The 24,369-nt window shown below is 45.1% G+C and overlaps 1 protein-coding gene across 1 annotated transcript; it reads left to right on the top strand.

Moving 5' to 3' along the window:
• On the top strand, positions 1-24,012 carry MANEAL (mannosidase endo-alpha like). Its single transcript, XM_033956976.1, has 4 exons — positions 1-556; positions 15,500-15,609; positions 20,975-21,051; positions 23,124-24,012. Exons 1-4 carry the CDS (start codon positions 76-78, stop codon positions 23,758-23,760), a joined length of 1,305 nt encoding a protein of 434 aa, XP_033812867.1. The 5' UTR covers positions 1-75; the 3' UTR covers positions 23,761-24,012.
• The last annotated feature ends 357 nt before the right edge of the window (positions 24,013-24,369 follow it).

Here is a 24,369-nt window from a genome sequence, read left to right on the forward strand (position 1 = left end):
GCTTCAGGAATTTTGAGATGAAGCGGCTTTTCGTGGGAAACTGAGGCTTGGCACGGCTCAGCAGGGGGATCTACCATGGCCAGACTACGCCGGAGGGCCTTTGTGGCGCTTTTCCTCTTTATCTTGTTTCTTTTCGGCACCATGATGGGACTGAGGACCCTAAAGCCTACGGATGGCTTTTCCGACCTAGCACCGGGATTGGAGTTGTCGCCCTTCATGGGTGGGCTAGAAAAGCATGCGGTGTCCCAAGAAGCGATCTCCCGGTCTCACCCTTTGACCAGCACAGGTGCAAACCCGGAGCCCACGGTACACTACGATCTCCACACCTTTTACTACTTGTGGTATGGGAGCCCAAAGTTTGATGGCAAGTACTTGCACTGGGACCATGTGATGGTGCCTCACTGGGACCCCAAAATCTCTGCAAGCTACCCCAAAGGGAAACACAGCCCCCCAGAGGACCTAGGCTCCAGTTTCTACCCTGAATTAGGCCCTTACAGCTCAAGAGATCCAGCTGTTCTCGAAGAACATATGAAACAGCTGAAGGCAGCTGCAATCGGTAAAGTATGCTTTAAATACATTTCCAGAGAAGAAACAGAATTAAGGTATTTACACAATTTATGTAAGTGATTTTTTTTTCTTTCCAAATTGCAGAAAAAGGTGTCCATTCAGAAGCTTTGGTTACTGTACTGCAGGGGTGTCAAAGTCCCTCCTCGAGGGCCGTAGTCCAGTAGGGTTTTCAGGATTTCCTCAATGAATATGCATGAGATCTATTAGCATACAATGAAAGCAGTGCATGCAAATAGATCTCATGAATATTCATTGGGGAAATCCTGAAAACCCGACTGGATTGCGGCCCTCAAGGAGGGACTTTGACACTCCTGCTGTACTGGGTCAGACCAATGGTTCATCCAACCCAGTCTCCTGTTTCCACCAGTGGTCAGTCCAGGTTACAAGTACCTGGCAGAGTCCCAAAAGGTAGCAAGATTTCATGCTATCAATTCCCAGGAATAAGCACTGGTTTTCCCCATGTCTACCTTAATAATGGTTTATAATAATAATAATAATAATAATAACTTTATTCTTATATGGACCTCTCCTCTACTCAATCCTGCTTTTCAAATATTTCAGTGTCAAACTATTGCTGTCCTTTCTGCTCCTGAAATTATACTATTTTCTCTTGAAAATTACAAATGTATTTATTTATTTTTAAAATTACTATACCATTTTTTCCATAACGGTTTACAAAAAGTTACATTCATAAACTATAGTAAAAAAAATCAGAACAAGATAAGAGCAAAACAGACAGATTCAATCTCAGACAGATTATTTGCTCAAAGAAATGCGTCTACAAATAGTTGTGGTTTTTAACATTTTCCTGATTGAGTTCTTATCTCTACATTTTCAAATTTACTTAACCCTTGCACATGTAAAAGTCATGGCATTCGTTTTTGCATATTTAGGATGTTGGCGAGAAAGGCTTGCACTGTTCAGCATCGGAGTGAAGGTAAGTGGTGCGCAGGGCAGTGGCACCTCTCCCCCTCCCTCTTCTCTGCCCCCCCCCACTCCTTCCCGACTCCCCTTCCCTTCCCCCATAGTTTTTTTAATTTTCCAGGTGAGAGCAACAGCATGAACTCGCTGCCCACATCGTGCCAGCTATTTCTCTGACGTCGCTGGGCCCGGAAGTGACGTCGGAGAAGTGACACCGACGCGGGCATCAAGTTCATAAGGCTGCTCGTACAGGAAAAATTAAAGAGGTAAGAGGGAAGGGACGGGGTGCACGCACGCTGTGGATGGGGGGTTGGGAAGGAGGGGGCAGAGAGCAGGACAGGTGCCTAAGCCTAAGGCAGACCGCTCCTTCTGCACCCCCCCCTTATTATGCCAGTGGCACTGTTGCCTCCTGTGCTATACAGTACTCCCCCCAAATTCACGGGGGTTCTGTTCCAGGAACCCCCGTGAATTTTGAGAAACCATGAATATGGTTTTTCACCTGTCAAAAGGCTGGAGAGGCAGGAGAGGGCAGCTGGAGCGCCGGCGGGTGAAGAAAATCACTCGCAGTCTGCTCCGACCGCCTCTTCCTCTAGTAAAGTTGACACGTAGCTCCTGATTGGTGTAGCCCAACTTTACTACAGGAAGATGTGGTCGGAGCAGACCGCGAATGAGCAAGTCCATGATTTGCAAACCGCGAATGCACGGGGGAATACTGTAAATGAAAAAAGTTTGTGCTGCTGCTGACTGTGAATAGGTGAAGAACTTCATTTTCAGTGTCTTCAGTCTCAAACTCTAAATTCACTTAAAAGTAAACATTTAAATCCAGTTTCTTTTATAGTTTGGTGGGGGCACCGTCCTCCTCTCCATCCCCCACCTCTTCCCCCTCCTCCCCTCGCCACGTGTGCCCCCCCCCCCTTCCCTTCCCTCATACTTCTAGTTCTTCACCACCGCGAGCAACAACTTCAGCGTGCTCCTCGCGACCGCGTTGGCTCTCCCGCTGACGTCACTTCCGGGTTCTGCAAAAGAAGAAAGTCAAGTAGAGAAGGGGACTGTACACATCAACCTGGGAATCAACAATTTTATTAAAAGCTCAAATAAAAACTCAACACATGTATCAATACACAAGTGTAGTGGATTTTATCTTCAGTGACCCGACATGGTCCATGTTTAGGCCTCTCATTGGAGGCCTGCCTCAAGGGTGATGGAGTTGGTCTGAAAAAATATTTCATAAATATAAGTGCAAAGGAGACAAAAACAGAAGAATAGCTTTACTGGGTCAGACCAACGGTCCATCAAGCCCATAGCCCGTTCTCACGGTGGCCAATCCAGGTCCCTAGTACCTGGCCAAAACTCAAAGAGTAGCAACATTCCATGCTACCGATCCAGGGCAAGCAGTGGCCTCCCCCATGTCTTTCTCAAAAACAGACTATGGACTTTTCCTCCAGGAACTTGTCCAAACCTTTCTTAAAACCAGCTACGCTATCCGTTCTTACTACAACCTCTGGCAACACGTTCCAGAGCTTAACTATTCTCTGAGTGAAAAAATATCTCCTCCAATTTGTTTTAAAAGTATTTCCCTGTAACTTCATCGTGTGTCCCCGAGTCTTTGTAGTTTTTGACGGAGCAAAAAATCGATCCATTTATACCCGTTCTACTCCACTCAGGATTTTGTAGATTTCAATCATATCTCCCCTCAGCTGTCTCTTTTCCAAGCTGAAGAGCCTTAACCTCTCTAGTCTTTCCTCATATGAGAGGAGTTCCATTCCCTTTGCCATCTTGGTCACTATATCTTGGTCACTATATCTTGGTCACTATCGCCACTATATCTTTCTTGAGATAAGGAGACCAGAATTGAACGCAATACTCCAGGTGAGGTCACACCATGGAGTAATACAGGGGCATTATGACATTCTTAGTCTTGTTAACCATCCCTTTTTAAAATAATTCCTAGCACCCTGTTTGCTTTATTGGCCGCTGCCACACATTGGGCAGAAGGTTTCATCGTTTGTCCACAATGACACCCAGATCCTTTTCTTGGGTGCCAACCTCCAAGGTGGACCCTAGCATCCGGTAACTGTGATTCGGGTTATTCTTCCCAATGTGCATCACTTTGCATTTCTCCACATTAAATTTCATCTGCCATTTGGACACCTAGTCTTCCAATTTCCTAAGGTCCGCCTACAATTTTTCACTTAAATATATGCTTGAATCACATGCTTGAAACACACAATATATATAAAAAAAGCATACTGTATATGAAAAACATCATATATTAAACAAATGGCTTCAGCTATAGAATTGATAAATAGTAGTAGGAATAAAGATTAACGAAAATTAGATGATGAGTCAAAACCATGTAAGACAATCAGGCGCGGACAATAGCGCATTGGATTAAAACACTATTTTAAAGCGCTCCAAGGGGGTATGGGGGGAAACCCCCCACTTTACTTAGAACTCTTGGTGCACCCATCGGGGGTGAGGGGAAACAACCCCCCCCCTATTACAGAGGAAACTATAATTTTTCCCTAAAAAGGAGGGAAAAAGGCCGTTTCCTCTATAATGGGGGGTTCTCCCCCAACACCCCCCACAACAGGAGCGCTAACAGTTCTAAGTAAAGTGGGAGGGGGGTCCCCCCCCCCCACACACACCTTTGAAGCACTTTAAAATTGTGTCCACATGATTTTTTCACGCGGTTTCATCTATGTACAGAAAATGATGTTCTTTCATATATTCTGGTATCACTGCACACTGTCCTTCATGATTACCCTTGTGCCCTTGGTATCCCAGTTATCTTATTTATACAAATTATGGTGTTTCTTTGTTATATATAAATACATCTTTATTCATTTTAAAGGCAAAAATAAGTGCAACATACTTTACAGACATTTTACACTTTAACAGCACTTAAAATCATTCAAAATTATATTCTATGACAAATACATATATCACCCCCCCCCCACACACACACACACACACACCAATCTACATATCCAAAAATTGCACTTTAAATTTAAAAAAAATTATCTTCCCACCCACCCTGAACATGTATTATGAAATGGGAAAATCAGCAGTTAGTCCTTACAGAATTTTGTCAATGGTTCCCAAATATTCATAAACTTCTTATAATGTCCATCATACGTTCCATTTTAAAAGTGGAACACAGAGATTCCCACCAAAAATTATTAAAATTATTAACACACGGCAGCATTTCATCTTTTCTGCTACAGCTCCTCAAACATGGAATTCCCTCCCTATTTACTTAAGGGAAGAAAACAATTTGGATAAATTTAAAGAGCAAACTAAAAAAGCTTTCTTTTTAAAGATGCATTTAATAATTAGAAAGACTGACTAGGAGTTTCATTCCAATCCCATAACTTCTGAGGTTCATTGTTCTCTCCCTTCCTATTGTTTTTGTTTTTTTTTTTACCATAATTGTCTTCTCTTCTATCAATCAATCTGTATTTCTTTTCCCATCCTTTCCTCGTGTTTTATTATGTTTGTAAAGTTAGTCTTCAATATGTTTTGTAAGGTTTAGTTCTCTGTTTTGTTGCCCCCTTAATTTTGTAATTTTACTGATATGTTCATCGCTTAGAATTTTGAATAAGCGATCAAATTTATAATAAACTTGAAACTTGAAAAAGCGTAATTTAACCGATCCCAGTTTTTCCAGTTCCTCAAAATAAGTTGTATGGCAACCCCTGTCATTATAAAGAGAAGTTTGTTATTCCGAGCAGATATTTGGCTTTTAGCCCTCATTAACGTATCAAATAGGATGGTATCATATGTCAATGCCACTGGATTTTCCAATATTTTGTTCACTTGATCCCAATTGGATCTCCAAAATTTAAGTATCAAGGGTACAATAGTTGATCCAACATCCCAACTTCAATTAGGGTGTTTCTGTCACTCACATCGGGACATATTTCTTCAACATTTTTCGTTAAGTATTTATTTCCACTGTAGGCTGTCATGTCTTCTTTGCCACGTTGCCTCTGTTATTTATATGGTTATAGTTAATTTGATAAACCGCTTTTCTTAACCCTTTTTCTCAAATCAAGGTGGTTAACAAAGTTAAAATAATCGGCACATCAAAACTACCCTCTCTGTCCCAATCAGCATGAGCAAATGCGTATAGTCCACCACACTCCACTGCCCTCGTCTCAGCTGGAGACTGACCGCTGCGCTGAGATGGCACCTGAAGCGGCTGAGGTGATACCTGCGATCGGCCTTGCGCGTAAGTGTCCAGTAAAAGAAATTTAAGGACTGAAGCCTGCGTGCATGGATAGAGTGCAAAGCAGAGACCTCGGGGGGTCTCTCTGCACCCAAGTTTATCCATGCGTTCGTGAACCTACGCATGCACTGTCAAAGCTACAGGGCAAAGAATCCAGAGAGGATGTGTTGTTCATCCACGGGTTCGAGAAATCAGAACAGTTAACGTACAGGTTGTGGTGGTGTAGGGTTAAGGGATTCAGTTGTAACGAATGTTGTTCCCATTTATGCCTTAAGAAAAAGATACTGGTATGGATGCTGGGGGCGGAGCTCATTGGGATGGGGCAGAAAAGGTAAATCTTTTCCCCGCATCTTTCTCTCAAAAAATCTAGCTAACTACTGGGGTTTGAACCGTCTCCAGCCATCCTGCTGCCTGCCTGTTTCTGCTAATACTGTACGTTGCACCCCTAAGAAAGTCACCTGCTTGTTGACATAGTACATGGCGACTTGGTTGTCCGTCCGAAATGGCAAATCTTTTCCCCGCATCTTACTCTCAAAAACTCTAGCTAACTACTGGGATTTGAACCGTTTCCAGCCATCCTGCTGCCTGTCTGTTTCTGCTAATACTGTACGTTGCACCCCTAAGAAAGTCACCCCTTTAAACATGTGCCTGGTGAAGTATAGCTAATTCTCAAAGGAAACCGACTGGGTAGGTTCCTTTCTGAAACTTATTAGCTAGCCTAAACCACTCTCTTAAGAAGTCATTCATTCTTTTAAGCCAGGGCTGTCAAAGTCTGGATTTCCCCAATGAATATGCATAAGATCTGTTTGCATGCACTTCTTTCATTGTATGCTAATAGATCTCATACATATTCATTGGGGAAATCCTGAAAACCTGACTGGATTGTGGCCCTCGAGGAGGGACTTTGACACCCGTGTTTTAAGCTGCGATTAACACAGGCAGTCAATGGGGGCAAAATAGCGCCCAGACATTTGAAAATTGAAGATGTGTGCCCTGCTTTCCTCCACCCGTCCCTCATCAGCCTAAACTTGCCTCCAGCTGTGCCTCTTTTTAATCTGGCTAAAAGAACACACATCATAAAAGCTGCTTTGAAAATGTGCCCCCCTCTCCCCCATCTTAGACAAGAGGAGGGATTGTGCAAGATTATTTTCAGTTCTCATGTGAAGAACAGTGGTTTTAAAATGCCCCCCAGCTGCTGTATTCCAATAGGCATTATGGAAGGAGGTTCCAGAAACGATTTTACGGTTATGCTGTTCCAGGGCCACCATCAGAAATTTCTGGGCCCCTTACTGAGCAATCCTATTGGGCCCCCCACGCACCCCTTCCCCCCCGACCCCCCCCCCTTCTTCCATGGGCCGAATACACACATACTTTTCTCTGTCGCCGCACTCTTTGACCAAAAGATTTGTAAGCCTGCAACCACTCTTTCAGCAGGGCCCTAACCTAACCTAAACTAAACTAATCTATACCTATCTATTCTAAACTAACATATGTCTAGCGCGCACAAACCCCTGCTCTACGTGGGAAAAATAACACCAGCTCAATGCTGGCGTTAGCATCTAGCACGCGTAGCGTACGCTAAAGCCACTATCGTAACTTAGTAAAAGGAGCCCTATTTTTATTAGTTAATTATTATTATTATTATTTTCCAATGCTCAATATGACATCCTTTTTTAAGGTTTGACACTTGTGCCAGAATATTTTTACTAAATTTAAGAAGTATTTGCCCTCTTTCAAATGGTATAGAAGTTAAAAAAAAGGGACAGGCGTTAATGAAGTCATTAGGTTCAATCTAGCCATTTATTTCTGCATGAATTTAAACAACTAAAAAAAAAAGATAAATATAGCTCATCCAGTCATACAAGAAATGGCTCTACAGCAGGGGTGCCCACACTTTTTGGGCTTGCGAGCTACTTTTAAAATGACCAAGTCAAAATGATCTACCAACAATAAAATTTTTTAAAACATCACAAAGCACACTGTATGCAGAGAAAATGTTAATTATCATTTATATTCCGTGGGTTTTCAAAGAGGTCAAGTCAGACGATTCTATGCAATGTCACCTCAGGAACAACTATACAAAAATAGACAAATATACCCCCTCCCTTTTTACTAAATCGCAATAGCGGTTTTTAGAGCAGGAAGATGCACTGAATGCCCTGTGCTGCTCTCGATGCTCATAGGCTCCCTGCGCTAAAAACCGCTATTGCAGATATAAATTCTCTAAACAGACACATTTTGATCACTAAACTGAAAATAAAATCATTTTTCCTACCTTTTTGTCTGGTGATTTCATGAGTCTCTGTTTGCACTTCCTTCTTCTGACTATAAATCCAATATTTTTTTTCTTTCTGCCCCTCCCCTTTTCTTTCTGTCTCTCTTTCTTTCTCTCTCCCCCTACCCCCCAAGCAATCGCGCCAATTTCTCCACTTCCCCGATTCTTTCCCTACCCCCTAAGCCACCATGCCGATTTCTCCCTGCTTCCACGAGCCAGGCCAGGAATGTACAAGCGCCGGACTCACAAGACTTCACCTCTGATGTCAATTCTAACGACAGAGAGGAAGTTCCAGGCTAGCCAGGCAGCAATTGGCTGGCCCAGAACTTCCTCTCTGACATCAGAATTGACGTCGGAAGTGAAGTCTTCTACATGCCTGGCCTGGCTCAGGGAGGCAGGAAGAAAAAGATTGCCAAGGCAACGCGATCGACTCACATTGCCTTTGCGATCTACTGGTCGATTGCGCTCGACCATTTGGGCACCCCTGCTGTTATGGTATCCTGTCCTGACCTGAGGAAAGGGGTTTAGTCCCCAAAAAACTGCCTTATTTCCATTTCCTATTTATAAACTTTAATCAATAGATACAATACTACTTGATTCTACGTAAAGCAACAAAACAATTTTTTATACCTTTTGTCGTTTTTGCTTTAATCATCTTGTCTTCACTCTTCTTTCTAGCCAGCATCTGTCTGCTCTGTCTTCCATACAGCATCAGCACCTTCCATCCACTGTCCGCCCTCTCCCCGTTCCATATGGCACCTTCCCTCTTTTTATGCTCCTTCAATAAACTGTCTATCCTGTGCCCCTTCTCTTCTCCTTTGTACATGATTGATTTCAGCTCTGCCACCTCTCCATTTTTCTCTCTCTGTCACCACCCCATCCCCTATGCTCTGGCATCTCTCTCTTCTCCTTTCTTTCCTTCGCACCCCACAGTCTGGTATCTTCCCTTCCCTGATTCTCTAGCATCTCACTCCTTTCCTTTTCTTCCATCTCTCCCTCCCCCTCAATGCTCTGACATCTCCTCCTTCCTTTCCCCTTGGTCTGGCATACTTTCCTCCTTCCCTCCATGCCCTGGCATCTCTTCCTCCCTCCCTTCCCTCCAATCCCTGGCATCTCGTTTCATTCCCTCCCTCATCTTCTTTCTCCCTCCAGTTGGGTGTAGCAAGTCTCTCCCCCTCCGCTCCCTTTCCTCCTTCTGTTACCCATGACCTGGCGTCATGAACTTCTTCAGGCAGTAGCATTCACAATTCGCTGCTGTTGCCAGCTTCAGGCCTTCTTCTCTGTCGGGTCCTGCCTTCATGGAAACAGAAGTAGGCAGGGCCCGTCAGAGAGGAAGGCCTGAAGCTGGCAACAGCAGTGAATTGTAAATGTTGATGCTAGCCGAAGAAGTTAATGACGCCAGGTTGAACACCCGGGGCAGACTGCTGCTCTCCCCCCCACGACCCTCCTATCTCTTCCTCCCTCCCATCACGAGACTCTAAACAGCACTGCTCTACTCTAAGCAGGCTGTTTCAGGGCTTTCTCCTACCGTGATTCCCTCTGGCACGTCACTGATGAGGGAAGGAGGGAGAGATAGGAGGGTCGGATCGGGTTGGGGGTCGCCCGGGATGATGATAAGGCTGCTGCTGCTGCCAGCGAATCCAGCAAGGGTGAGGCCCCAAAGCACAGCACTGGCAGGCCCCCCCCCTGACTACTTCAGGCCCTAGGCCTGTGCCTACTGGGCCTATCCTTTAATCTGGCCCTGCTTCCCCCCCCATATGCCCTGACATCTCTCTCTTCCACTCCATGGTATGGTATCTCCTTTCCCTCCCTCCCATGGTCTTTGCATCTCTTTCCTCCTTTTCCTGATCTTCCTTCTCCCTCCTTCCCTCTCTCTCCCCAAATGGGTGCAGCAGTATTTCTCTTCCCCCTCCCCCCACTGGGTACAGCAGTATCATCAGCATTTCTCTTTCTCCCCCCCAATTGGGTACAGCAGAAGCAGCATTTCTCTTCCCCCTCCCCCCTAATTGGGTGAAGTAGCATTACTCCTCCCATTCCCCCCCCCATCTCACACACCCAGCAGATTCACTACAGACAAAGGCAAGTTGCAAGTTTCCCTTGGTCGCTGACCTATCTCCCAAAGGGCCTTTCTTCTTCTGTTTCACGGAAACAGAAAGTAGGCAGGACCCAGCAGCGAGAAAGGCCCGAAGTGAGCAAGAGCAAGTTAGTTTCCCTCCGTGGCTGGCCTATCTCCCGCATGCTCCGGGGCTCTAATGGTCCATGCTGGCTTCTCTTCTCTACCCCCATCCCCCCCCCCCCGACGTAACTCCCGGTTTCGGAGGGAAGCCGGGTTCGAGTTAGAGAATGATACGGGGAAAAAAATATGTCCCCATCACCGCCCCGTCCCCAGCCCACCATCCTTGGCACTGCCCCGTCACCGCCGTTCCCTTCACCGCCCCGTCACCGTCACCGCCATCCCTTTCACCGCCCCGTTACCGCCACTGCCATCCCATTCACCGCCCCGTCACCATCCCCGCTGCATCCATATAAGCCTTAGTACTGTAATATTTAGCTTATTCCTTTCTTATAAATCAAAGTTCCTGCTGCTGAACTAGAGAAAGAGATGTTCAGCTGGCAGGGCTTTGTTTATAAATTTTTATCAACACAAATAATATACTACTTTATCCTAAAGCAAAAAATAAAGAAATATAATTTTTTTTCTGCTTTCCACATCTTCTCATTCAATTCCTTCCATCCACTGTGTGCCTTCTCTCTGCATCTTCCATTTGCTGTTACTGTGCCTCTCCCTTCACCCCCCCCCCCCCCCAATTGGTCTAGCACCCATCTTTTTCCCTCCGCTCCCCCATAGTCTGGCATCTGTCTTCTTCCCACTGTCTTCCACATTTCCCTTTAGGGTCTGTTCCTCTCCACCCTCCTTCAATGTCTGTTCTATTCCTTTCCACCACCACCCTTCCCTCCCTCTTTTACCATCTGTTCCTTTCTACCACCCTTCAGCTCCCCTCGCATGGCTTATCTATCTACCTTCCTCCCTCTTATTTAAGTGACACGTTACAATGTAATTTGTGCAAGCCACTAGAGCCTGCGAGCTCGGTCCCTGTCCCATCCCCACAAACCATCTCGCTTCTGTGCTCCTATTTTCCCCATTTCTAATATCTCCCATATGTATCTGCCATTGCCCCCCCCCCCCCCCGTTTCCATATACCATCCCCATGGCATGTCCCCTTTATGTCTCTGTCCCTATGCCCCATGCACATAATTTCCCCTTTCTGTTACCTTCCTGTGTCCAGATTTCCCCTATCTTCCTCTTCCATACCAGTGTGTCTCTTCTTTTCAACCCCATCTAGCTTTTTTCCCTCTTTCTCCCCCCCCCCCCCCCACCCCCCCCTCTGCTTCTAGCATTTGGCTCACCTGCCTGTCCTTCCCTTTCTTTCCTGCTGTGGGTTTTTCTTTCCATCTTCATCTCCTTGGCCCAGAATCCTTTTCCCTTTCACTCCCTCCTTCCAGTTTGAGCCGGGAACACGCGCGATCGCACGGTCCCCGCAGCCCCCACCCGCCTGCCCAATCGATCCTAGTGTTTAGCCAGCTCTCTCCCTTCTCCTCACCTTAGTTTGCAGGCTTTCTTTTTCGGCGACCTGCACGCTTTCCCAAAGAGCCGTGCACGCACGGCTGCTCAGTGTTCAATCTTCTGCTCTGCTGCAATTTCCTGTTTCCGGTTGCATCAGAGCAGAAGATTCAACACTGAGCAGCCGCGGATGCGTGGCTCTTTGATAGCGTGCGAGTCGCCGAAAAAGAAAACCTACAAACTAAGGTGAGGAGAATGGAGAGAGCTAGCTAAACATTAGGATCGATTGGGTAGGCGGGTGGGGGCTGTGGGGACTGCGCAATCCTTGATGCCTCACTGCGGAGGCAAGACCATTCACCGCTCCATGGGGCGGTGAATGGCCTTGTCCCTGTCCCCGCAGCCACTGCTAGTGCACTAAATGCTAAGGGCCTGATATATTCTATGGGCATGCCCTAATCTTTAGCACAAGCTAGATTGATTAGCACGCCTTAGTTAAAGGACCTCAAGGTTCCTTTAAGTGAGTCATTCAGCCGCTGGTGCTCAGTGGGCGTTAACCTTTGGATGAAAAGCTGCTCTAGGCATAATTTGGGGTATCAACGCCACCAATGACCCTCTAAATTTAATGAGGGTATCCTGAAAACCCTGACTGGCTGGATGTGTCCTGTGGACTGGGTTGAAAACCTCTGCTTTAAATCCTGCCCTGTAAGGGGCATATTGAACTGGCATCTGCTCCAGTGTGTAACTATGAAGTGCAGAGTGCTGGATACTGATGCAATACCCTACTTCCTTTTAACACCCCCCCCCCCCCCCATGAATGTCAGTACAGTAACCCTAAGCTCAGCTAATTTTTAAATCAGATGCATGTTTCTTATTTTTGCTGATGTGACAGCTTTCTTCTCTCTGTAACAATGGACCTCATTCTTTTAATGATATTTAATCTTCTCTGCAGCACCGGTCAATCGACCAGTTTCTCTCAGCCCCCCCCCCCTCCTCTCCTTCTCCCTCCCCCAACTGATGCCGCTTGTGGCCACAAGACAAAGGAGGTAGACAGCTTCAGATGTTAGCAGTACATAAGCCTTCATGATCACTCCAGAGTCTGGTCTAATAATTTCAAATGGTCTACCACACAGAACAGTGGGCATGGAGGGCAAAAACCATCTGTACCCAGGATGGGGGAGGGGATGCTGGTGTGGTTTTTCTTTCTCGGTATATATTTAAAGAACCCAAACCAGTTCACAGCTCTATGATGCAGTAATAACCTTGAAAAGCATCCCTGGCTTCCTGTTCATCTCAGGATTCATTTCAAATGCGCAAGTATCACTTTCAAAATCCTGTATGGTATTTTTGCTCCTTTCGTCCCTTTATCTTGGAACGTTTATAGGTTCTCTCTTGCAAGATGTACCCAACGATTCAAGCTTTCTTTTCCTTCAGGAAAGGGAATAAAAGGAATTAAGAAACTTAGTCAATCTTTTGTTTACAAGTATGGAACGGAATGCCTCTTATCTTTTTCAATTCTTTTGTAAAACTTTAAAAACTATTTTGCTTGCAAAATGTCTTGGAAATCAGCCGCATTAGGTTTTTTTTCCTCCCTTTTTTTCATTTCCTTTCTCTTTCTTCATTTTTTGCATCTTATTCAATTATTATTAACCGAGTCGAGCTTCTATTTGGTTGATGACCCGGTATACAAAGCTAAGCTTTAGCTTAGTTTAACAAATCCAGGCTTATAGAATAAAAACTCAGAATTATTCTAAAACTGCTTACCATGAGGCTGAGCACTGATTTTTTTCTTTTCTGATTCTCTATTTATTCATTCATCCATCTCTCTCCTGGACTATATCCACTCCAAAGCTACTTTTTTTCTGTTTTCCTTAATCTTTCTTTCCTGAGTCTACATCTGAAATGAGTAATCAGGTCTTGCTCTATAAATACGAGACAAGATTTCTCTGCAGTCATTCATCTCTTCTGTATAGGTGTGTGTTGTAGTGGGGGGAAGGATGGAAGACTGTAGATTGCTTTCGTTTGCAGAATACTGTAAAAGGTAATCAGTTTTTCATGAGAAGTACTGTATGTGACTTAAGAAACTGATACGTTAGCATGGCTTGATTACCTTGAGAATCAGACGAGTGAGCAGCCCTCCGGGGTTGGAGATCCACACCTCTCCTATTCTGCATCTTGACTTCAGCAGTACCCTGGAAAACTCCAGGACTAGAGGTGTGCAGTAGTGCTGCCCAATTCAGGGGAAAAAATTTTTTGATTTGACTTTACCTATTGAATCAATTTTTGGATTCGATTCACCTGCCCAATCGGGCATTTTTTCAAATGTCCTGGTAGGTTGTAGACTATAGAGCAGTGTCCCACAAACTTTCTGAAACCATGGCACACTAAACTCAGTGCCATGGCTGGAGGGCATCCAGAAATGTGCAGACTTTGACTCATTGATGTCATGCATATGTGTGACATCATCACGCCAACATCCGGGCATGCACAGAAGCTGCAATTACTATGCCAGTAAAAGGGGGGGGGGGGCTGGAGGAGAAGAGGCAGCAGCTGACTGCCCACAGAACGTGTCTCTCGCCGCATGGCATGTCCTGTAAGCAGTCAACCAGTGCCAGTGCCTCTCCTCCTCAACAGCATCTCGGGGCAAACCCAGAATCTCACCATGGTACACTAGCACACAGTTTTCAAAACACTGCTATAGAGATTAGGGCTCTTCACTTTGAAGAGACAGCTGAGGGGAGATATGATAGAGATGTATAAAATACTGAGTGGAATGGAATGGGTAGACATGAATTACTTGTTCACTCTTTCCAAAACTGCAAGGAGTAGGTGGCATGCAATGAAACGACTGAGTTGTACATTTAACACAAACTGGAGAAAATATTTCTTTACTCGACATGTAACTAATCTTTAGAATTTGTTTCCGGAGAATGTAGTAAAAGCAGTTAGCTTAGCGAGATTAAACAACGATTTGGACAAGTTCCCAAAAGAGCTATTATCAAATTCACCACTTGTTCCAAAGCATAACATTTGTTTTACTTTTTGGGAATCTTGCCCGGTGCTTGTGATCTGGATTGGCCACTGTTGGAAACAGGAAACTGGGATTGTGGACCTTTGGTCTTTTCCAATATGGTTATGCTTACGTACTTATGCCAAAACCCAAAAACTAGAATTAAAAAAAAAAAAAGATAAAAATAGCACTCTATCAGATGTATCCATTACTAGACACAACACTGCAGACAAACAACTGATCAATGGACTCCCCAGTCTTTTGAAAACTGGCTACAAAACAGATGCCATCCTTACACACCTAGAACCTGCTTTGCTAAGTTTTAATGATAGATACAATGGGGGAAATAAAGCCTCTGTGATTCAGGCCCCCAAGGATAAATTTATATATTTAAAAAAATGTCAATCTACTAAATATAAGCTACAATAGGTGAAATTTGCTGCAATGGGGTGGGATTCGTTGCCTAGAGAGCATCAATCCACCACCGTAATTCTAGAGCAGGGCTTTTAAGTCAAACCGCCATGCTCAGATGGATTTTCAGACGATCCAGAATAGAGTTGCATGAAATACATTTGCCTACATAAGAAACCCAGTCTATGCAAATATATCTCATGCATATTTAATGTGGATGTCCTGAAAACCTGGCAGGACTGGAAAACCATGTTTTAGAGCAGGGTTGCCCAAGTCCGGTCCTCGAGATCTACTGTTAGGCCAGGTTTTCAGGATATCCACAATGAATATGCATGAGAGAGATTTGCCTGCACTGCCATCTTGGTATGCAAATCTCTTTCATGCATGTTCATTGTGGATATCTTGAAAACCTGGCCTAACAGTAGATCTCGAGGACCGGACTTGGGCAGCCCTGTTTTAGAGAATCGCCTAGAACAGTGGCTGAGGCATCTGCAATAGGCCCATTGTCGTATCTTTCCATTGCAGGTGTGCTGGTTCTGTCCTGGTACCCTCCTGGCGTGGCAGACGACAATGGTGAACCAGCTGATGATCTGGTGCCCCTCATACTGGACGCAGCGCACAGATACAGCATAAAGGTACTGTCCACAAGGAAAGAGCACTGCCCTCTGAAGATACCACAGCTAGGGTGTGGCCCTCTCCCCAGTGCTCCCTGATGAATACTGCTTATATGCAGTCAGCTATACATGAGATGGATTTGCATGCACTGCCTCCTTGAGATGCAAATCTATCTCATGCATATTCATTGTGGATATCCTGAAAACCTGACTGGCAAGGGGCACTCCAGGACCGAGTTGACAAACACTCATTGTATGCAAATTTAACTCATGCATAGTCATTATGGGTATTCTGACGGGCTAGTTGTGTCCCGAGGACTGGGTTAAGAACACCTGTACTATGTGTGTTCACTACCAATATCTATACCAGGAGTGGGCCACTGCAGTCATTGAGGGTTACAACAACCAAGCCGGGTTTTCAAGATTTCCACAATGAATATGCATGAGATCGATCTGCAGTACACGCAAATCAGTATCATGTATATTCATTGTGGAAACCTTGAAAACCCGACTGGGTTGTGACCCGTGAGGACTGTGGGGGCCCACTCCGACCTACACTGATGGTAGGGCTCAATATATGGATATATAATCAATGGACTGGATTGAACTGGGTGAAAAACCAGCCTGGGAGGACAGGCTGATCCAGGCCTGTTTTGCCCCATTGAGGGCATGGAATTATAGATCTGACTGAGCGCCCAAAGGGAAGCAGGAAATACAGCTCCCTCCACAGAATGTGGTAAAACCAGCAACAGACCAGCTTTGTTTCCCTGGACAAAGATACACAGTTACCCTAGTAATGCAGGTCTGCCTGAGGGGTCTAGGTATTAGGGCGATTCATCGCAGCTGCCTCAGAATGCAGTCCATTGCAGCTGTTTCAGTGCTGAATCGGTCGCAATGAATCTTCCCACACCCGGCTGTCAGCTTGGAGGAATCTTAGCAGTGCCTGACCTCATTGGAGGGCGATTTCCGCTTATTCTTCCTCACTGCTTGAGCACCCCCCCCCCCCCCCCCCACTTCATAACTCTTGAAAGGTTAGCTACCATATCATCTTCCAGCTTCTGCTCACACCGGCCTTGGCTCTCTTCTGACATGACATCCTGGTCCCATGACCAGGAAGTGACATCAGAAAGGAGCCAAGGCTAGAGTACGGGGCGAAAATTTTTCAAGAGATATGGGGGAGGGGGCAGAGAGAAGAGGCACCTACACCCCAAGACAACACCTGGGGGGGGAGGAGTCCACACTAGAGGTCTGCAGGGGAATGGGGATTGTGGGAATCCCGCGGGGGTCCCGTGGGAATCCCCCCTAACCCACGGGACTCCCACAGGGATACCCCTCTGGCACACGGGACTCCCACAGGGACCCCCCTCTAGCCAATGGGACTCCCACAGGGATGGAAGACTTTGGAAGCAGGGTTCGTCCATATAATATAATGGACACGTCAGCCTTAGTAAAAGAGGGGGTTTATAAGTTAATTACCTGAACAGAAAACAAAAAAAGGGTTCCACCAAAGAAATTCCACAAGGAAAACAGCAATGCAAACAGAAAAGAAACTGTGGAATTGATGATCCTGTAAGAAGTAATTGCTGCTTTTTATGGGGACGGGCGGGGATGGAGGTAATTCCTTGTGGGGATGGGTGGGGACAGAGAGGATCCTGGCGGGGATGGTGGGGACGGAGAGGATCCTGGCGGGGACGGGTGGGGACGGAGAGGATCCTGGCGGGGACAGAGAGGATCCTGGCGAGGATGGGTGGGGACGGAGAGGATCCTGGTGGGGACGGAGAGGATCCTGGTGGGGATGGAGAGGATCCTGGCGAGGATGGGTGGGGACGGAGAGGATCCTGGCGGTGACGGAGAGGATCCTGGGGGGGACAGAGAGGATCCCGGCGGGGACGGGTGGGGACAGAGAGGATTCTGGTAGGGACGGGCGGGGATGGATGGGATTTCTGTCCCCGCGCAACTCTCTAGTCCACACCTCCACTGGGGTGGAGAGAAGGAGAGGCACAGCCAGCGAGGTGGAGAGGATGATTCAGCGTGGTCATAACGAAATGTCCCACTCTGAAACGGCCGCAAAGAATCGTTCCACTCTGTGCCTGAATCTTTGATTTGATACTTTTGCTTCTGAGCAGGGCTGATGAGAGAGACGTATATGTTTACTGAATGTCTTAATTTGCCATCATTCATAGAACATCATCGCCACTTATAAAATAATGAAAGGAAAGAGAACAGGGGGGAAAAAAAGTCAAGGATGAGGCCTCGTCCAGCAGTCCACGTTATAAATTCAAGAAAACTGGCAGTTTTATGGGAACTCAGAATTAGAACCACAGCGAGGGCAAGCGGAATAGCGACCGCCACCACCCCACATGCTAACCCCAACCCTCCACTTAATCCCAATTAATATAGTTCTTGTTCCAGACCCTTGGGTGGAGAGACTGACCCTCATTAACCAGGAAATGGGCATTTCGTAGATCAGCGTCTCTCAAACTGTGCCCCTGCCCAATGGTGGGCCCCAAAGAAATTCTGGGTGTGCCGTGAGATATTTCAGAATTTTACTTTATTTTTAAAAATATACAAGAGTCTGTCAATGTTATGAGCGTCTGTGTGCGTAAGGATACAACCGCCCAGACAAGCATCAGTCGTTGACATGATTGGTCCTTGAAAACTGCAAGTCATTTTATTTTTATTTTTTATGCAGTAGTTATCCTAACTTGAGCAACAAAGCAATCAAGGCTTTGTTACCATTTGGATCTTCTTAACTTTGTGAACTTGGATTTTCAGCTCTGACATAATTTAAATTGAAAAAAAAAAAAAGAGAACGACTGCAGATGGTGGATGATGAAATGCATGTTTGCTTGTTGACTATTGAGCCCCATTTTGAGTTAATTTGCAGTCAAAAACAAGCACATCCATCACATTGATTAGCAATTCTAGGGAAGGGGTAAAACATGGACCTTACGGACCTCACAGATCTAAAACCGCACATCCTTAAAAATCTGAGGTCTGACGGACCTCTATGGCAATTTAGGTCTGACAGATCCTAACTTATGCTGAGACTAAAAATGGCACAGACCTCAGATTTTTAAAGATGGGCAGTTCAGATCCATGAGGACCGCGAGGTCAGATGCACTGCAGACCTTTGCACACATTTTTTAACACCCCCCTCCCAACCCAGCTATTTGCCATCCAGTATATCGTGGGGGCTCTCGGAATCAGCATGGAGGGAGAGATCTGGAGGAAAGGAGGGAGAGATCTGGAGGAAGGGACGATCGGGCTAATTAACAAAAGCCATTGTGCGCCTCCTCCCTCCTTAGCCACTAGGGAAGGCGGAGCCGGGGGCCTGAGCTGAGCGTGCAGGGAAAGCGGTGGAAGAAGCTAAAAGGCGGACTTGTCAATGCACGGACCTCAGATTTTTAAGGTTTTAGATCCGCGAGGTTCGTAAGGTCTGTGTTTTACCCCTTCCCGCAATTCTATTCTATCTACTTTAGTTTCACCGTTGTTACAGTTACCCATCCATAGCTTAAAGAACTTTCAATAAATAACTTTAAATTTAAACCACCCCCCCCCTTTACAAAACCATAACACAGGCCACAGCGGGAACAGCTCTGATGCTTATAGGAATTCTATGAGCATTGGCGCTGTTACCGCGGTGGCTGGCGCTAAAAACCGCGCTATGGTTTTATAAAAGGGGGAGGGGCGATTTTTTGTTGGTTTTGCAATTTTAAAATTTCAATTATAATATACCGTGAAAACCATTTGCTCCGTTTAATGTGCCAGAGCTAAAAAAAAAAAAAACGTTTGAGAGACACTGACCTGGATGAATTTCACTGGAGCAAAATGTTCATCACTGAACAGCAGTCACCTAGCCTGTATATGAAGCTAGCTTTGGCTAGGGGACTGGGCTACCATGACCTGGCAATTAAAACTCATACTGCCCTTGGAGGCAGTGGCACGAAAAAGGAATACACCAAGCCCCCTCTCACACTGGATGGAACACATACAAGCTACCTGGAATTTAAAAAAGCTGAAGTCCACTGTCTCATGAAATCTGAGAACCACTTCTGGAATTTCTAAAACAAAAAAACGCACAACGCCTTTTCCTTCTGCGGCATTTCATCATTTACCATATGGCTATGTGTTATTCAAAACCATCCAAGGCTGGGAGGTTTTATTTCAGCCAATTCTCTTCAAAGGATGAAGAATCTTTTCATTGGTGGAACAGCTCTCTAGCTCTAGCAATTTGGGGCCAGGCTTTACCCATCAGTAGTAAGGGCCACCTAGGAGATACTTTGAAAACAATTGCACATTGTAGTTTTGTTAGGGCATCCAGCTACTCCTAAGAGTAAGAAAGTCTGCAGTTACTTTGTAACTCAAGCAAGACTCATCCAGGAGGGGCAGAACGTAACAAAACTCCAAGTTGGGTTCTAACTAGAGAATGACAGAGGGACAAATTTCCCTGTCTCCACGGGTTTTGGTGCTGTCTCTGCCCTATTCCTTTAAGCTGTGCCTTAACCCCACATGCCTGGAACACTTATGATTTTAAAGTGTTTGAGGCTTTTGCACATGAGAACGGAGCTTAGGCATTGGTGGAATGAGGCATTATGACATCACAATCTGAGCTCTAGAATGTTGCTACTTATGATTTCAAAGTGTTTGAGGCTTGTGCAGATGAGGACGGAGCTTAGGCAATGGTGGAATGAGGCATTATGACATCACAAGCGGAGCTCTAGAATGTTGCTACTTATGATTTTAAAGTGAGGCTTGCACAGATAAGGACGGAGCTTAGGCATTGGATGAATGAGGCATTATGACATCACAATCTGAGCTCCAGAATGTTGCTACTTAGGATTTTAGAGCCTGTGAGGCTTGTCCGGATGAGGATGGAGGTTAGGCATTGGTGGAATGAGGCATTATGACATCACAATCTAAGCTCTAGAATGTTGCTACTTAGGATTTTAAAGTGTTTGAGGCTTGTGCAGATGAGGACGGAGCTTGCAGGAATGGGGCAGAAAAGAACTTGAGGGGACAGGATGGAAAAATGAGTTCCCACAGGGACAGGGAAAGGTTTGTCCCCGTGTCATTCTCTAGTTCTAATTCCTAAGTACACTGTTTACAAAGATGGCAAATGCATCTTATTTCCAACACTGAAAGTAGTTTTTCTAAGTCCAGATACGATTCTTAATGGGGTCACCAACCAAGTAAAATTAACCTTGAAGCACATCGGGTCCATTAACACCTGTGGAGCTTGGACAAATATGATTTGTGCTTTGCTAAACCTAATTTCCCTAGCCCCAGCCCTTCAAGCCCACAGCCAAATGGGGTTTCTGTTTAAATCAAAGCAGCCGTGCAGACTTTTTTCCTCATCTCTCAGCCCTCCACCCTCTTTTTACAGGTTGCCTTCCACATTCAACCATACAAAGGGCGCAGCGACCAGACGGTGCATGACAACGTCAAATACATCAGTGACAGGTAGGCTCTTGTGAGCTTTTTTTTTTTTTTTGTGGGGAGAGGGGGTGTTGATGAGAAGGGACGCAGGATCCTTACAGATATTCCTCCTCAGCCTTGGACTATTTGAGAAGCAGGAGCTAGGCCCAGGAATAGAACCCAAAGCCATCATTAGGCCAGCCCTGGTACCAAAAAAAAAAAAAAAAAGCATCAAAATAATCAAATCTGATTACTGTTAAAAAAAAAAAGAAGAAGAAGGGGAATATCTGGGAAGCTGGTTTCTTCCACCCATAGCCTGCTGAAGGCTTTTGGACTTAAAACCATGCAAATCATTTTCAGATAAAGAAGACATGCTTTTCGAAGGCTAATAATGCCATGGCTTCCGCTATTTTTCAGTTCTGGAAACAGACTGTAGAAGGCTGTAACCCGACACATGACCTCTGGTTTAGGGTTCAAAAATAACAAAAAATAGCAACACTTGTAATGTATAATGTGTATTTTAAAACAAGGGAAAAAAGACCTCAAAATACCCCAAGAATGTGATCAATGAGTCACAACTTTTTCGGGGTGGGTATCATCACTGGTCAAAAAACCCTTGAATTTTTAATTTCTAATTTTTAAATACAATTTTTTATGTATGCTTTTGTGATTTATTTTCTCTTTAAATCATATTGTGACTATATAACAATTTTCTTCTTATGAATGAGCATGTATATAACTAGCATCTTATGTATCAAGTATTCACATAATATTCATCTTGTTCAAATGTGAAATACTGATAAAGCACTTATCTCAATAACCCAACGGAGGCCCAGCCCGTTTCGCACTGATGGGCTTCTTCAAGGGTAACAATAAAGCTTAAAATTGTGCCAGAAGAAGAAAAGAAAGAACACATTATATTAATATTATGCTAGACAAATCGTTGTATTAAATTTTTTTAAAAACAATATTAGAAATTCAAAGAGTGGCTACAGAAAGCACCAAGGAGTGTTACATAATTCTAAATCAGATTTTAGAATAAACTATACAACCTGCATGTTATAATAGTATTGCTCGTTAAACATATTTGTGTCAAAACTAAAATAACGTCAATATAGAGACCCATACTGACTGACATCTTAACACCAAATTCTTGATGTATCAAACATCTCCCTCTCATGACTTCATTCAAAAGCTGTTAGCAAATATATTGGAACGAATGCATCTAAAACAACTACTTGCCATTTATAAATCTGCTGTTAATTCTGTCGACACGGACTTACAACTAAAATGGCGCCCATATTTAAATTGAACGCTAAAGTTTTTTCAACCAATCATGGCCTTGATGACGTCAATATAAATGACGTACCTTGAAACAACTGGCGTCAGTTTTAGATATATTTACTTCTAGCAACCATAAGATGATTTAAACTAACCTTTATTCATAATTGTTAATGAAGTAAGACACAAACATGTGTGCTGGAAGTCAAATAGCCAGTATATATAACATTTAAAAAATGTTTATGATACGTGCAATACTATCTGAATAGCAATCGATGCTGTTATGAAATATTGAAATTAGTGATATCTGTGTTCAAAAATCAAAATAATGGTTTAGGGTTACCAGACGTCCAGGAAAACCAGGACGTGTTCAGGATCCCTGATGGACTTTCCAAAACCTGGCATTTGTCTGGGTTATGGAAAGCACCGACGAGCTCCGGTCACATCTGGAGAGCCTCTGAGCATGCGCAGATGACATCATATACACCCACGCATGCTCCAGGCCCTCCAGACGCGGCAGGAGCTCATCTGGAAGAGGCGCAGCTTTGTGGGGCGAGGCTGGGAGTGGAATGGGACAAGGCGGGGTCATTTATCCTGGGGCAAAATATGGTAACTCTACTGTAGTTAAAAATGGTCATTGCAATGACTGAACTACAGTAAATTGGGAGGGGAATTAAAATTAAGAAAAATCGCTTGGGAGCTGGGCATGAAACTTCAGGTCTCCAACTGAGCTAGAAGCAAGAGGAAACTGGCAGTCAAAAGTTCTTCCCTTGTTAGCGCTTTCTTTGGTTTGAAGAGACACAGTGTAAATAATCATGCCTTTGCGTTTCCAACAGATACGGATCGCACACGGCTTTCTACAGGTACAAGACGAGCACAGGAAGAACTCTTCCCCTCTTTTACATCTACGACTCGTACCTGACACCTCCAGAGTCTTGGGCCAACCTGCTCTTGCCCTCAGGCTCTCACTCGATCCGCAACACTCCTTACGATGCTACGTTCATAGCCTTGCTTGTAGAAGAAGTGCACAAACATGACATCCTCGCGGCAGGCTACGACGGCATGTACACCTACTTTGCATCCAACGGCTTTTCCTTTGGTTCGTCGCACCAAAACTGGAAAGCTATCAAGACCTTCTGTGACGCCAACAACTTATTGTTCATCCCCAGTGTCGGCCCTGGATATATAGACACCAGCATTCGCCCGTGGAACAACCACAACACCAGAAACCGAGTCAACGGTAAGTACTATGAGACAGCGCTGCAGGCGGCACTCACGGTGCGGCCGGACATCGTGTCCATCACGTCCTTCAATGAGTGGCATGAAGGAACGCAGATAGAGAAAGCAGTCCCCAAGAAGACCCCAACGAGATTGTACCTGGACTATGCTCCTCACCAAACTGACCTTTACCTAGAGCTGACCCGAAAGTGGGCACAGCACTACAGTAAGGAGAAGGAGCAGTGGCTGATGTAAGGGGCACGGCAGACTTTGCATGAGAAACATCACCCAAAGCCACCACTGTGCAAATGAGTAGCCCTCGTGCAAACCCCGCTTTTACACAAAGCTTTCTGGCACGGGCAAGCAAGTGACCTTCTCATGGACACAGAGAAGCAGCAGGAAGATAGTTGGTTTTTTTTCTTTTAAAAGAGTGCGGACATTTGAAGGGGGCATGGGACATTCTGCCATGAATTTTACGAGCCAGGATCACTGAGAAAAGCCAGGACTACACCCGAAAAAGCTCAATGATTTCTTTAGTTTTGACACAAAAGTCCTTCCCCCCCCCCCCCTTCCTCTGGTAAAAGAATAAACTCCAGCACAACAATAACCCCTATCTGCCCCCATCTCAAAAGTCTGGGAGCTATGCCTGTGTTGGCTGCAGCCTTTGAAAGCTAAAATAGACACGGCAAAACTTAAGCTGTCCAGGCTACAACAGCATGACGGACAGGAGGGGGCAGCGTCAGGGAAACTGTGGCTATACCTGTCCACTGAGCTGCCACTGCTCTACCCACCCTACCAAGAAGGGTGCTGACTCATTAAGCAGATGCTTCAGTGACACAGGCTAGGCTTGGTGTGTTCACGGCA

The sequence above is a fragment of the Geotrypetes seraphini genome, chromosome 8, assembly GCF_902459505.1.
Source record: "Geotrypetes seraphini chromosome 8, aGeoSer1.1, whole genome shotgun sequence".
In the NCBI taxonomy this organism is placed as follows: domain Eukaryota; kingdom Metazoa; phylum Chordata; class Amphibia; order Gymnophiona; family Dermophiidae; genus Geotrypetes; species Geotrypetes seraphini.